The sequence below is a fragment of the Hyperoodon ampullatus genome (genome assembly GCF_949752795.1).
Source record: "Hyperoodon ampullatus genome assembly, chromosome: 6".
NCBI classification, from domain to species: domain Eukaryota; kingdom Metazoa; phylum Chordata; class Mammalia; order Artiodactyla; family Ziphiidae; genus Hyperoodon; species Hyperoodon ampullatus.
In genome coordinates, this window is record NC_136919.1 from 69471063 (window position 1) to 69486457 (window position 15395).

Here is a 15395-nt window from a genome sequence, read left to right on the forward strand (position 1 = left end):
GGTGATGCCTAGAAATGTATTTAACATTTCCACAATGGATATAGAGCTACCAGGTAGGATGATTTGGAAAGAGAAGACGAGAAGTACAGGTAACTGTGGAATGGCACACAAAAGCATGTGTACCATCTTACCTGACCACTAGATTTAAATGGACCCACAGTGGATGGAGTGAGAAAAGGAGTTAAAAGATACTAAAATTAGCCACTTACTGCTGTCCATGCATTTCTCTTGCACCGGGCACATAGCCATCCATCACAGATCTCATGAGAAGGGATACCATAACAACCTATAAAATAATAGTATGGATCCATTAATTAAAGTCTTTTGCATTTCGACAATATTAAACATTTTAGCACTGAATAAATAAAATCGGAACAACAGCCTATCATCCCATTTTTGATTCTCACTGCTTAGAACAAAACATTAGCAAGGCTGGCTCAAAGATACTTTTGGTTCCCATGCCTCATAGCTAATAGGATTATCACTGCCAGAAAAAATGAGAGTGTGCATCTTAATAGTTACCAGTGCTCACAACAGTTATTATAGAGAATACTGATGATAATACTTAATGTGTGATTAGAAAATTTCTAAATTGTCGAGTCTAGTCCTTTACTCACGCAAAACATTATTTCAAAATAAGCTGCAATTTATGAAGCAAAGTTTGGGAAAGTTTTAAAATGACACAATAAATAAACTGTGACATAATATTTATGTACCTAAAATCAGTGCATAAAATTAATGTAATGTAAAACTACATTTCAAAAACTACGTTTAATTAGCTTTAATTTCAGTGATAGGAACAAAGGATGCACAATTCATAGTTAGTGATGAAGAGCTGTCTTCAATTCTATTTGTCCATTCAGTACATGCCTGACTCAAAATAACGATGTAAAGAGATAGCTGATGATATAAATATATGTAGCAATTATACGGTATCAACAAAGATGTGTTACTCTGGTTTCCTGAAAAAAGAGTTTTGAAAGATTTAAATGAGTAAAATTTAAAGGAGTAATTTTTAATATCAAATTTCTATAACATTTGACATGAGAAGAGAAAATAACAGAAATGTAATTACCCAAAGAAAAGCCTATCATAGTTACCCAAGACTATAAAGTGTTTAGTTCAAGCACATGTTTATAAAATATTATGGCTAAATTGCATAGCTAGTGCATTCTGGAGTCAAGATTAAATCCAAACTTGTTTGTGAAATGGTGCACTGCCTCTCAAAATATAATCACGTAGAGTGAATGTGTGTGTGTATATATATGTGTATGTGTGTTACAAATTGATAGAAGCAAATAAGAAGTTTTATATAATTACATTTCAAGCACATCATGTTCAAATCCCTTGGGGAAGATGAAAGTATCTAATAAATAAATGCTAGAGAGCCAGGCAATTTCAACCTTAACACACGACTGGTATTACTCTGGGGTAAATATAGAAGGTAATACCTTTATTATAAATCACTCATACTACATTGACAGACTCACACCATACATAAGAACGTTAACAGAACATTTGACTTGGTAAGAGTTGGAATATTAAAATGCTTTAAAATAGAATTGCAATGTTTAATAGATCCATTTTATACATTTTAGAGGATTTATATGGCAGACCAATCTAAAAAAATGTATTTGCCACTTAACACAATTATGTAAAAACACCAAATTGAGACAGGTATGGAGCCTAACCTTCTCAGTCTTGGGGGAAAACCACTCTAAGCACTTTTTCCCCCTGGAAGGCAATGAAGATCTCCCTACCCTTACAAAGAATAAAATTTTAACTCGATAATTAAATTTAACAATAATTCCCCAAATCACCAAAAGAATACTCATTTCTCTTTCAAAAGTAACAAAGGAAAACAGTCATGAATCAACATTAGAGATTAAAATTCAGTTTTTACAGACTTAAAATAAGTAAAATTCAAGCATGTGAAAGGAATCCCACAATGACCCCACATTTGGACCCCAAACAAACAAACAGAACCAGACCTGTTCTCCACTGATACCACATAAAATTGGAGGAAAAAGGATGATTACACCTATTCATACTTTCATTAGAAGAAATGTGAGAAAGAATGATCTAACCATTAATAATGCCAATAGTACAATGTGACAGATTTGGCAAGTTACAAACAGGTGAGAAATAGAGACTATGTGAAGCACTGAAAAGCCAGCGATTAATGAGTGATAGACTCACTTACTTGCATGAACCCGAACGCGGCACTTTGCACAGGAAATCAGAAGACTTGTTCCATCCTCTTCCAGGAAGGCGTTAGGTGGAGAATATTCTATATTTTCCTCGCTATAAATAAAACACATCTCTGGAATGAGGGGCTTAGTCTTTCCTCCTGGAGTAACCACTTCATCTAATTTTGTCTGCCATCTAGAATCATTTTCTTCATTGCTGATATCTGGCTGAAAAACAAAATATTTCCACGAGAGTGAAAAACATGGAAAAGAGCTCAGATCACTTGCTCTGGTCACTCAACTCCCCTAATAGCTGTTCATCCACTAACTTCCAGCTGCTATACTTCCTCTTCTTCTCCCGGACCCACTATTAGCTCTTTATCAGTGCCACTCCTCAGGCTCCCATCCAGAAGCTAAGCTGTAGGAATGAGAGGATATTCTGTACATTTGCTGGTACAGAAATCGATGAGCTACTAAAACTACGTTCTTAAATACATAGTTCATGAAAAGCATCAATTCTTCTGATGAACTTTTTTTGCTTCTTTATTTGCACTAGGTTAACAGATCTGATTTCATTTACTGAAGAATCTTACCTGGTTACACCTGAAGGAGTATCTTCAAAGACCTCAGTTTTAATTTGTACAACAGTATTTAGAGAGTTTTTGAAGGCTTTTTGACTCACCACAAAGTTTTAAAACAGCAAGACAGAAAGATCTAGCAAATGTCATTAAATAACAAAGGATAATGTTCAAAAAGAAATCGTCACCTCTCACCAAAATATACAACAAATATTCAGTGTTTATTTGAAACTAATTAATGAACTATCTTATTATCCCCAGAGAGCTTATATTAATAAATTTCCCCAAATCTTAAAATTTTAGTTGGAATTTTTTAATTATCGGGGAAATATACAGGCAGATTATGATACAGAAGCAAGAATCAATATAAAGGTAAGTTTTTCCAAGAAAACACAGAAAATTAGTGACTAAATGGGAAATAAAAATAAGGTTAATCACTCACCAGTGTCACATTCAAAGACAAGTGAATGAACTACTTTCTCTATTTACAAAGGTCTGAGAATGTGGCACATCACACATATTCATGCTCTGAAACGTCTAACCAGAATTACTTAATGTGGAACTCTAGGAATGATGTGATCTTGAGTAAAATATTTCTGACTCTATCAGTGAAAATATAAACCAGAACACAATGTTCACATCAACAGACTTTAAAATATATTGTATCTAAAAATGGATCTGGTAGTTTTACTCTTACCAGATTCTGAAAGATCATTTTGTCTGTGCTAGTGCTGGAGAATGTGGCCCTCTGTGACCTAAGATGCTATCAGCATAACATATACAAAATGACATCTGAAAATAATATCATGAATGGCTGGCTGATGAGGGTGAACTGGACAATTCAGTTTGCATTGAGTCCTGCTGTGTCTTTTGCATGTTCCACGTGGGAAGATGAAGAGAGATATTTTAAATGTGGGCCCAGAGCCGACATTTATATGATTGAGAGTAATATTTTCAAACATAAAGCAGAGACTAGATCTAAGTTCTCTCTTTGTAAGCTTCTACTATTCTTAAGCTGTAAGTTCTGTGTTTCTTCGTGAAAGGGGTAGAAAGAAAGGTTGGAATTGCCCCTTGACTGAAATAAACCAAGACATTCAAAAATGATAAAGCACTGTCACAGAAAAGTCTCTCAAGTGGCACTCAGGAATTCCATTTGCTGCTCTATGATAGCCATTAGCTACAGAAGTACTAATGTCTTCCTCTTCATGTGCCTAACCCTACAGAGATTCACCTGTGTTTTCACAGTCACACAAAGTGCTGCAGTGAAAGGAAACGTGGGCAGGGGCCCCTCCCCCTGGCTACCTTGTAGTAGGGCATGAGCAGAGCACAGATGGCACAGTGCGGCTCCATTCTGCCCATGGCTGCATTATACTCTTGCTCGGCCACAAAGTTTGGGGACTTCGTCTGCCAAAGGTGGACCAGAGGCTTTGCCCAAGACTCGGTTTCTTCCACTTCCTCCTCAATCGATGGAACCTCGGGCAACTCTTAAGAGAAAGGGTGTGAAAACACAGTGAGCAGGGGACTCAGGTTAAAACGATAACCCTGATTATAAAAGAAGCACACACTCCAAAGTATCTGTGATATTAATGTCAGACAGGAAACCTATTTTATCTTTCAAATATATTCCGAGAGGTGAAACAAAATCTTCATCGTCTGCTACATCAAGGACTACCTGAGATCCGATGGCCACACAGGCCACCCTCCTTTCCACTCCTTCCCCATCCCTGCCAGGAATCACTAAACCGCTCTCTCCTCTCAACTCCACTCCTTCCGTGTTTCTTGTGCTACCATGATACCTCCCAGGGTAAAAGGGTTTATATGTGTGAGATTATCTTCCAGCTAGCAGAGGAATTTGCTAGCCACTACCTGTCTTACCAATATTTTTAGTTTCCTGACCTAACATTGTGCATGATTTAATAAAAATTTATTAATTGTATTTCATTTAATTAACTTTTAGGTTCAAAATTCAGGTAAATAACATTTACAGAGCACCTATCATGTGCCAAGCGATGTACTGCCATTACATGGATATAAAAGACAACCCCTATGCCGAATCTCGTTTGTTCAATATGATTTCCCAGAGGGTCAAATCTCTTAAGCATGTATATCTGTTAACATAAAAGAGGCATAGGTCTATTCCACAAAAATGACATTTTACAAAAATTTATAGAAGGCCAGAAAAATACAGAAAGACATAACAGGTTAAGAGGAAAAATTCCTCATGCCCATAGCAGAGGATAATATATCAAAGCGGGTGGCAGCAACCGCAGCTACCCCTAGTACTCGATGTCTATACAGCTGTGATACACTCTAAACTTCCTCACTAGTAGCTGTCTCAGTGCTACAAATAAATACTGTAGAGCAATGTCCTCAAGTCCCAGAAGGGGTATACCTGTGAACTAATGTGCTCCTGTCCTTGCCTTGTTGACTTACCTGTTTTAGAAAAAGTCAAAGTGGATTTGCTCAAGTGGAAAATAGGAAGAGCTAAATTAGGCTGAAAATAATTCGAAAGACATCAAATGCCAACTGAAGCAAAAGGGGACGTTCCTGTTTCCATGGAGGTGCTGGTGGTGGTGATGGTATCAGCAGCAGCAACATTATTATTATTTACAATGGAAAATGCTTAAGCATTCAGTCAGAGGCAGTGTTTGAAACAAAACAAAAGGTAAGAACCTTTGCCTACATTTGAAATAAAGTAATCTGACACTAAACGTTAACAGTTTCCACCTCAGTTTCCTTATAATACACAATAGAAGACTTACTGTGAAGACCAAAATTTGACAAATGAAAGATGGGAGTGAAAGTTAACCAGGAACCTGAAATACCATAAAGTCTAATAGCTAATATCTCCAACATATATAATGAGATCTAAACTGAAAAAAAAATCCTTGGGTTTGAATAAATTGGACTCTACGTATTGGCTCACAATGAAGTTATCATATCATTTGCTTTATTAAAAAAAGATGGAAACTCACAAGATGGATGATGCTTTTATTCCTTTAGATGGTCATAAGTTAAGGTGATGAGTTCTCAAAATATTTTTAGGGATTAAGGAAATATTTAATTCCTAAAAGCCTAGTGAAAATGAACAAGAAGTACAGGAAAAGAACAGTTCTTAACAATGGAGCCAGAAAGCAGGAAAGTGTGTGTGCCAAGCCCTCTGGCAGACTTGGTCTAAGACTTGATCTAGGATACACCTTGAGCTTGTCCTCAGACTCAACGCTGACCTGGTAGAGGACCCTGCTCTACAGCTGTCCTGCCCCAAAATGAGGTCACATTCTGGCCCAAAGAGCATTTGTCTTCTGTTTGGATGCTCTCCAGGCCAGAGTATGCAAAGCAGCATGGCAGGAACACTATGCAGTCCCAAGTACAGGAACTGTCTGTCCAGAGACCTAGCTTTTTTTTCCCCCCCCGCACCACACGGCTTAACAGGATCTTAGTTCTCTGACCAGAGATTGAACCCGGGGCCACGGCAGTGAAAGTGCTGAGTCCTAACCACTGGACCACGAGGGAACTCCCCCAAAGACCTAGCTTTAAATTCTAACTCTTTCTGTAAGATAGATTCTCATATGGTGATCATTCCTTTCTCACCTATTTCAGGTTTTTTTTCTTTTTAATATTAAAATGAAATAGTAAATGTAAAATTTCTTTTTAAATTCCGAAGTGCTAAAATTCTTTGTAAATTCTAAAGTGATTATATAATGCATATATTATTATGTAAAACTCAACCAATTATCTTATTTTCATATGATCTGTCTGTCAGTTCCATGCTAAATTTTACGAGAGGGGAAAAAGAGATGGCATTTAATCATAAGTACATGATAATGATTATTCAGATTTTAACTTAGTGGTTTTTTCTTTCTTTTTTTTTTTTTTTGCGGTACGCGGGCCTCTCACTGTTGTGGCCTCCCCCATTGCGGAGCACAGGCTCTGGACGAGCAGGCCCAGCGGCCATGGCTCACGGGCCCAGCCGCTCCGCGGCACGTGGGATCCTCCCAGACCGGGGCACGAACCCGTGTCCCCTGCTTCGGCAGGCGGACTCTCAACCACTGCGCCACCAGGGAAGCCCTTAACTTAGTTGTAAAAGTCAGAAACATTGGCACATTCTTGACGGTAAGTATTTTGTCTTCCTGAAATTATCTCATCAAATTATTCACCCCTCCTCTATCTCCAAGAGCTCTTGCTTACCTTTGAACCATGGCATTATTCAAGAATAGACTAACCTTGGCTATTGCCTTTCCCAGATTCATGATATTCATGTAAACTACAAGTCTTAAATATTCTGGGGGGCAAAGTACTTTCAGGATATCTAAATACTCTCATCATCACACAATTCCAAATGAAAATCCTCCCTTTCAGCCTCTAAACACCTTTCCTGTTTCTGGTCTCTTTTTAGTGTACCTTCTTCATCCAGTTACTTTTGAAAAAAATACTTTCTATCTTCCAATATACGGAAGAGGGAAAATGTTTTTTGCATCGTAGCTTCTAAATGTTTTGATCATTTGGCATCACTATGCCTAGGAATTTCCTCTCCTCCTCCTCTTCTTCAACTATAGTTAACTAATGAACCTCTAAAGTTACACTGTAATCTCACTGGTATATATTTACTTCCCTATATGATGCATTTTGTAAGATGTCAGGCAATGAAAATAGACCACACTGTTTTGAAGATTTTTTAAATATCAAATTAGTTTTCACAACACCTTCACAAAAGAAGAGGGCAGGGGCAGATACTAAACATACAAGGAGAGGGAGGAGATATGGGGATATATGTATATGTATAGCTGATTCACTTTGTTATAAAGCAGAAACTAACACACCATTGTAAAGCAATTATACTCCAATAAAGATGTTAAAAAAAAATAGTTAACTATTATATAATATTAAGATATCAATAGTATCAGTAGTTAACTAGTAATTGATTGATTGATTAATACTGTATTGTATATTTAAAAGTTGCTAATGGAGTGGATCTTTTTCTCACCACAAGAAAAAAATTTGTAACTGTGTGGTGATGTATGTTAACTAGACTAATTTTGGTGATCATTCCACAATATATACAAATATCAAATCAAAAAAAAAACCATACAAGGACATGGACATTGTAAGCATTCAATGAATACCAATGTTTTTATTACTATAATTATCTTTTTTTAATATACCAGCACAGCAACATTCAGAAGCTCTGAGTCTCACCCCGAATGCCACAGTTTGCTATAGAATCAAGAGAGAATGAGGCAAAGGAAAGGTTCCTTGATGCAAATGCATCAAAGTTTGGGAAATCTGTGAAAATGTTACCAGCATAGAACTCCCTTCTTTCCCAACTGTATTCTCAACAAGAACAAAAGAAGAGCTAATAGTGTAACAGCAGTTCTCAAAGTAAGGTCTGTGTACTCTAGGAGATACACAACACAATTTCATGAGGTCTGTATGGTCAATTTCATAATAACATGAAGGGGCAACTATAATAAAAATTAATTAAAAAATAAACTGAAAAAATAATAACACGAAGACTTTATTTGCCTGTGTCACACTGCTGACATTTGTAATGGTGACACAAAAGCAATGAAGGGTAAAACTGTTGGTGCCTTAGCTTGAATCAAGGCAGTGGCACCAATGCAGTCGTTATATTCTTGACTATCTCAAATTTGCAGTTGGCAGTGGGGGGGGTGTTCTCTTAACAATGCCTTGATGAAGCAAAAAAAAAAAGAAAAAAGTATCAATTTTATTAAATGTGCAATAAAATGGGATGTACGCGTAAAGCACTTCTGCCGCACACTGAAGTTCAATGGTTGTCTTGGGAAAAGCACATGTGCAATTAATTGAATTGCATGTTGAATGAGCTGCCTTTTTCATGGAACACCATTTTTACTTCAACGAATGATTAACAGACAAGCTATGGTTATTCAGACTTGGGTATCTGGCAGCAATGAAAGTGAACAAAGAAAGCTGTCATTTTAACAAAAAAACTACTGACAGTATTTGTTGACAATGGTGAAATTCAAGCTTCTGAGTCAAAATTAGAACTTTGGAAAATTTGTATCCACTTTTGTGAGCTTGACAGTTTCCCAATAATTAAAGCTATTTCTAATGGAATTGAGGGTGATAATAACAAATGTAATTTTTTTATATTATATAAAAAGACCTGTATGACACAGATCTTTGTTTACCAATGCATGACGTTACAAAATCACGCATGCATAGAAGACCCACTCAAAGTGCAAGACAGACCAATGTATTTTTAGCTTAATAGAGAACAAAAAGTTCACTGATGGGATTTCAGATTTCATGTTTCAACTAATCTTTAAAAAACCACCATTTGTCAAGTTTTATGTAGTGTCAAAGAATATCCATAATTATCTGAAAAGGCTATTAAAATACTGCACCCCTTCTAACCATGTATCCCTGGTAAGCTGGACTTTCTTCAAATATACCTCAACCAGAACAACATGGTCCAACAGACTGAATGCAGAGCAGACATGAGAATCCAATTTTTATTAAACCCAATATTAAAGAGCTCTGCAAAAAATGTAAAACAATGCTGTTCTTCTCTTTATGCTTATGGTTTGGGAAAACTGTTATTTTCTTATGAAAATAAATGTAACTGTTTATGCATTTATTATTGTTACTTTAAATTTTTCCATTTTAACTTTCAGCAAATAAGTACAAAACAGAAACAGACTCACAGACTTAGGGAACAAACTTATGGTTATGGGGTGGGGGGAGTGGGGCGGGGAGGGATAGATAGACTGGGAGTTTGGGATTGACATGTACACACTGCTATATTTAAAATAAAATGCCTTTCCATAAAAAATTTTTTTTAATTAAAAAAATTTTTTTAAAAGAACAAAAAACAATAATAATTGTTTTAATAATAGAAAACATGAATAAAGATGAGAGTAATTTGGGGGTTTTAACCTAGAAAATAAAACTAATGGATGAATTCAAGAAAAGAAATGTAACTGTTTATGCATTTATGATCGTTACTTTAAATGTTTCCCTGTTTTAACTTTCAGCAAATGGGCTGGGGAGAGAAGAGAAGTGAAGGGAAGGGAAGGGAAGGGAGTGCAAGAAAGGAAATGAAAAGAAAGGAGATGAAATGAAACCTCTTTGGGGTCCTCAAAATGATTATGAGCATAAGCAGTCCTGAGGAAAAGACTGAGAATCACTGACTATACTTGTGCACTTTCACCCAAAAGTATTAGTATCATAGAGTCACTGTTGAACAACACAGCCCTAATAAAGCTGGTGTAGACTGTGTTCTCACAGCCAAGCAAGAATCTCATAAACTGTTTTCCTCAATCAACGAGTAATGCTTAAGCAAAAAGAAAACAAGTCAATACTGCAAGAAGGCCTTTTCTCTCGCTTCTTCAAGGTCTGCAAGGTTTGCCAGCTATAGCAGGGAAAAAAAAATTCTATGCCAACACTTAATTATCTTTTTTCTTGGTGAGCCTCCTACCGCATGGCAGAAATCTAGACTCCTGGACTACTGTATTTACAGAAACACAAGAGGAGACGTGTTTCCTCTGTTTAAGTGGCCTCCTATGAAGGATAGCCAGCCCCCTGACAAGCACTACTGTGGTGGGGGAATGGGGAAAACAGATACGATCTTGGATAAACGTACTGAAGTAAACCACTGAAAACACTGCTGTCATACCAGCAGCACCCTAATGGCTGCTCTAAAATATTTCAATCGCCACATCACTAAAAAACAATCAGTAGAACCTGCCTGCCTACAGACCAAGCAGCAAGCTTCTGGATCATGCATACAGTATCCCAGAATATTAAAAATATTCTTTCTGACTTACACCTAGGAAACCAAGCTTTTGCCTCCAACTCTGAATATTTCTGGCAGAAATAAAAGCTCTTGGAGAAAGGTAGTAGAAATAGATATGCATATAGAATCCACTAAGAGTGCTCAAGAAGAAATAAAAGTTAAACCACAATATTTGATTTATACCTGTGACAGCTGGGTACTAAGAGGTCGACCACAACTTCTGCCTCTAAAATTACTTGCAGATAAAATCACAGTAAGTAGCCCCTCACAGGCAGCCTGCTTACAACTCCCCTCGATCCTGCCAATGTATTTTAAATATTTATCTTATTTATTTATTTATTTTCTTTAATTTTTGGCTGCGTCGGGTCTTAGTTGCAGCACGCAGGATCTTTCATTGTGGCGCTCGGTCTCTTTGTTGCAGCACTCGGGCTTCTCTCTAGCTGTGGCATGTGGGTTTTCTCTCTCTAGTTGTGGCGTGCGGGCTCCAGAGCATGTGGGCTCTGTAGTTTGCGGCACGCAGGCTCTCTCACTGCGGCGCGCGGGCTCAATAGCTGTGGCGCCCGGGCTTAGTTGCCCTGCGGCATGTGGGATCTTAGTTCCCTGATCAGGGATCAAACCTGCGTCCCCTGCATTGGAAGGCGGATTCTTTACCGCTGGACCAGCGGGGAGGTCCCTCCAATGTATTTTAAATACTTCTCCAAATCCTCCTTGCTTGCTATTTACATCATACTCGCTATGATATTGTCACATAAAAAGAAACATTTATTTGGTCTTTTCCTGATTTCTGGCACAGAGCTTCTAAAACCCTTGGAATTTCCTGAATGATATGGGTGAGAGGAACATCATTGGTTAAAATATTAATATCTGGTCTTAGTCCCTAGTTCCCGACACAAGAGCTTCTAAGACCCTTGGAATCGCAGAATTGAAAAGTGTCTTTTGTCAGCTAATGAGATGACTGGTGGCTGGGGGCGCCTAGATAGCTTCAGGATCGGGGCTGGTCACCAGAAAGACCAAGGCATGAATACAAAGTCAATGCATGAGTAGAAGGTTAGCACTTCAGCCCCACCTCTGACGTCAGGGGAAGGGAGAGAGGTTGGAGATTGAGTCAATTGCCAAATAGACAGCAATTTAATCAATCGTGTAGCCACAATGGGGCCTCCACAAAACCCCTAAATGACAGGGTTCTGGGATCGAGAGGGTAATGTACCTGCAAAGGGCATGAAAGTTCTTCACACACCTACCCCCACCTCATACCTTGCCCTGTGCATCCCTTCTTTTTGGCTGTTCCTGAGTTATAAATTAGTTAATGTAAGAAATGTTTTCCTCACTTCCATGAACCATTCTAGCAAATTATCAAACCTGAGGAGGGAACTGTAGGGAACCCCCAGACTTTATAGCCCAGTGGTCAGGTGTAAGGACTTGCAATTGGCATCTGAAGTGGGAACAACTGGTGAGACTGGACTGAGTCCTTAACCTGCAGCGGCTGTGCTAACGCTGAGTCATTAGCGTCAGAAAGAAACTAAACTGTAGGACACCAGTTGGCTCCTGGGAAAAGTAAGCCACACCGTTGCTGTCAGAAGTACCCTCGCTTGAAGGACCCGCCCTCTCCTCACGACCATAAACAATGCTGTTTCTCAAAAGATCAGTCTCAAAGGGACAACTAGAAATGTGTCCTGTCCATACATAACTATGAAGTCTGCAAGTCAGCAGTACATCCCATGCTGACCCAGAGACTCCAGAGCAGCAACAAGCGTACTGCCGGGGAAAGAGTCAATCCTGCAGAGCATATGAAGAGAAGGAGGAGGAGGTCCCTAGAAAAGTGAGAGCTCAGGGAATTCAGAAAATTTTCTGGTTCTGAAAAGAAAGTCAGGCTTGCTGCCATTCACTTGAGAATCTTAAGATGTTCAGAGAACCTTCTTGAGACTTCTACTTATACTAATCTAGAGGCATACCCCATTGTTTAGAGAGCAACTTTCCCCCTCAATTAATAACACTTCTCAAGGCGTGGTGGGGGCTTCACTAAGACGTGATCACAGGGATTATTATAGATGTACACTGTTAACTTTAATGATTAAGGGTTTATTTTTTTACTTTCTACATAAAACAATTTACACTGCTTGCCATATAAAAGCATATATAAGTTTTTAAAGAGTGCAACTAGTAAACAGTGAAACTAAAAAATAATACTTAAAAATATTCATTTAAGTGATCACAAGATTAAATCTATAACAAACATTATACAGTTAAAGTAATAAATTAGGAAAGAAATGTTATAAAAGCCCTGACTTTGTGGCCTAGAACAATGGTTATTCAACTATTTTGAGGTAAGCATGGTTACAAGAGTAGAGCTCTGATCTAAACCTATTAGAATAAATTAAAACAATGTTTCATTCATGTAATCTATGTGGTCTTAATGTTGGGTTATAATTCTAAACCTCAGTTCCTTCATCTGCCAAATGAGTATATGAGCTACCAGCCATACAGATGCTATTCATTAGTAAGACAGACCTAGGGCTTCAACAGATGATGATTCTTTCCCTTCTGGGTCTCCAGCGTAACCTGTAGGGTCTCCAGCAAATCTCTTCAAAGATCATCCAGAAAATTACTTAAAATGTATGCCCTAAACACTAAACTTTTAACATGACAAGACAGGTTGGAACAGAAAGAGCCAATCTAGACAGACACCCAGTTATCTCCTATATAAAAATATTTCAAGATTTATCCTTTCAGGAAAAAAAAAGGCCTTTATTCTCCCATTCAGTCAAAAACATCACTGAGTATATTTATGATAATAAAAAGATTAATATCTTTTACAGAAGTATTCAAAAGAATGTGCCCCTTTATGACATAAATCACAGCAAGATCCTTTTTGACCCACCTCCTAGAGAAATGGAAATAAAAACAAAAATAAACAAATGGGACCTAATGAAACTTAAAAGCTTTTGCACAGGGCCTCCCTGGTGGCGCAGTGGTTGAGAGTCCGCCTGCCGATGCAGGGGATACGGGTTCGTGCCCCGGTCCAGGAGGATCCCATGTGCCGCGGAGCGGCTGGGCCCATGAGCCATGGCCGCTGGGCCTGGTCCGGAGCCTGTGCTCCGCAACGGGAGAGGCCACAGCGGTGAGAGGCCCACGTACTGCAAAAAAAAAAAAAAAAAAAAAAAAAAAAAAGCTTTTGCACAGCAAAGGAAAACATAAACAAGGCGAAAAGACAACCCTCAGAATGGGAGAAAATATTTGCAAAGGAAGCAACTGACAAAGGATTAATCTCCAAAATTTACAAGCAGCTCATGTAGCTCAATATCAAAAAAAACAAACAACCCAATCGAAAAACGGGCAGAAGACCTAACCAGACATTTCTCCAAAGAAGATATACAGGTTGCCCACAAACACATGAAAGGATGCTCAACATCACTAATCATTAGAGAAGTGCAAATCAGAACTACAATGAGGTATCACCTCACACCAGTCAGAATGGCCATCATCAAAAAATCTACAAACAATAAATGCTGGAGAGGGTATGGAGAAAAGGGAACCCTCTTGCACTGTTGGTGGGAATGTAAATTGATACAGCCACTATGGAGAACAGTATGGAAGTTCCTTAAAAACCTAAAACTAGAACTACCATATGACCCAGCAATTGCACTACTGGGCATATACCCTGAGAAAACCATAATTCAAAATGAGTCATGTACCACAATGTTCATTGCAGCTCTATTTACAATAGCCAGAACATGGAAGCAACCTAAGTGTCCATCAACAGATAAATAGATAAAGAAGACATGGCACATATATACAATGGAATATTACTCAGCCATAAAAAGAAACGAAATTGAGTTATTTGTAGTGAGGTGGATGGACCTAGAGTCTGTCATACAGAGTGAACTAACTCAGAAAGAGAAAAACCAATACCGTATGCTAACACATATATATGGAATCTAAAAAAAGAAAAAATGGTTCTGAAGAACCTAGGGGCAGGACAGGAATAAAGACACAGACATAGAGAATGGACTTGAGGACACGGGGAGGGGGAAGGGTAAGCTGGGACAAAGTGAGAGACTGGCATGGACTAATACATACAATACCAAATATAAAATAGCTAGCTAGTGGGAAGCAGTCACATAGCACAGGGAGATCAGCTCGATGTTTTGTGACCACCTAGAGGGGTGGGATAGGGAGGATGGGAGCGAGATGCAAGAGGGAGGAGATATGGGGATATATGTATATGTATAGCTGATTCACTTTGATATAAAGCAGAAACTAACACACCATTGTAAAGCAATTATACTCCAATAAAGATGTTAAAAAAAAAAGCTGGCATATCTTTGGAAAACTAGCTGACAACATGGCACCAAAAGGAAGTTATTCTGAGAATCAAATCAAAGATAGGTGAAAGACAGCATATGAAACTCATTGTGTACTGGGCAATATGACTGATGCTGGAGATAAGAAACAAAAATCAACAGTCCCTTGCCTTCAAGGAGTTCAAAACTTCCTATGGAAGAACGCTTCAGTTTCTTAAACTATTTCATTAACAGCATCTATATTAAAATGGCCAAAACAAGATCTCCAAGCAAAGAACAACTGGTATGTTCCACTTTACCTGCAAAAAAAAAAATGCTCCTCTTAGCTAAAAGCCAGCTCTGGTCATCTGTGTAAAGGACAGCAGGACCCTTAGACACTTTGATCCAAGAACTAACAGAGGTGTCACTTGGCAGATCACACAAAACGGCTGCTAAGGAGACAGAGAACTTCATGCAGAGCAGCCACAATGACAACTACTAGAGAAACAAGGGTGTGGACTACACGAGAGGATGTACGGAAATAAGAAGAGGACAAGGCAGCAAACGTTCC

The 15395-nt window shown here is 38.2% G+C and overlaps 1 protein-coding gene across 1 annotated transcript in view; it reads right to left on the minus strand.

The window, feature by feature from the left end:
* KDM4C (lysine demethylase 4C) overlaps positions 1–15395 on the minus strand; it is a 424529-nt gene that overhangs the window by 160360 nt on the left and 248774 nt on the right. Inside the window, exons 14-16 of the mRNA XM_079705780.1 lie at positions 4070–4251; positions 2204–2417; positions 210–286 (exon numbers count right to left, since the gene is read on the minus strand). Coding sequence (XP_079561906.1) covers positions 210–286; positions 2204–2417; positions 4070–4251 — 473 coding nt within the window. The remainder of the gene's footprint in view (positions 1–209; positions 287–2203; positions 2418–4069; positions 4252–15395) is intronic.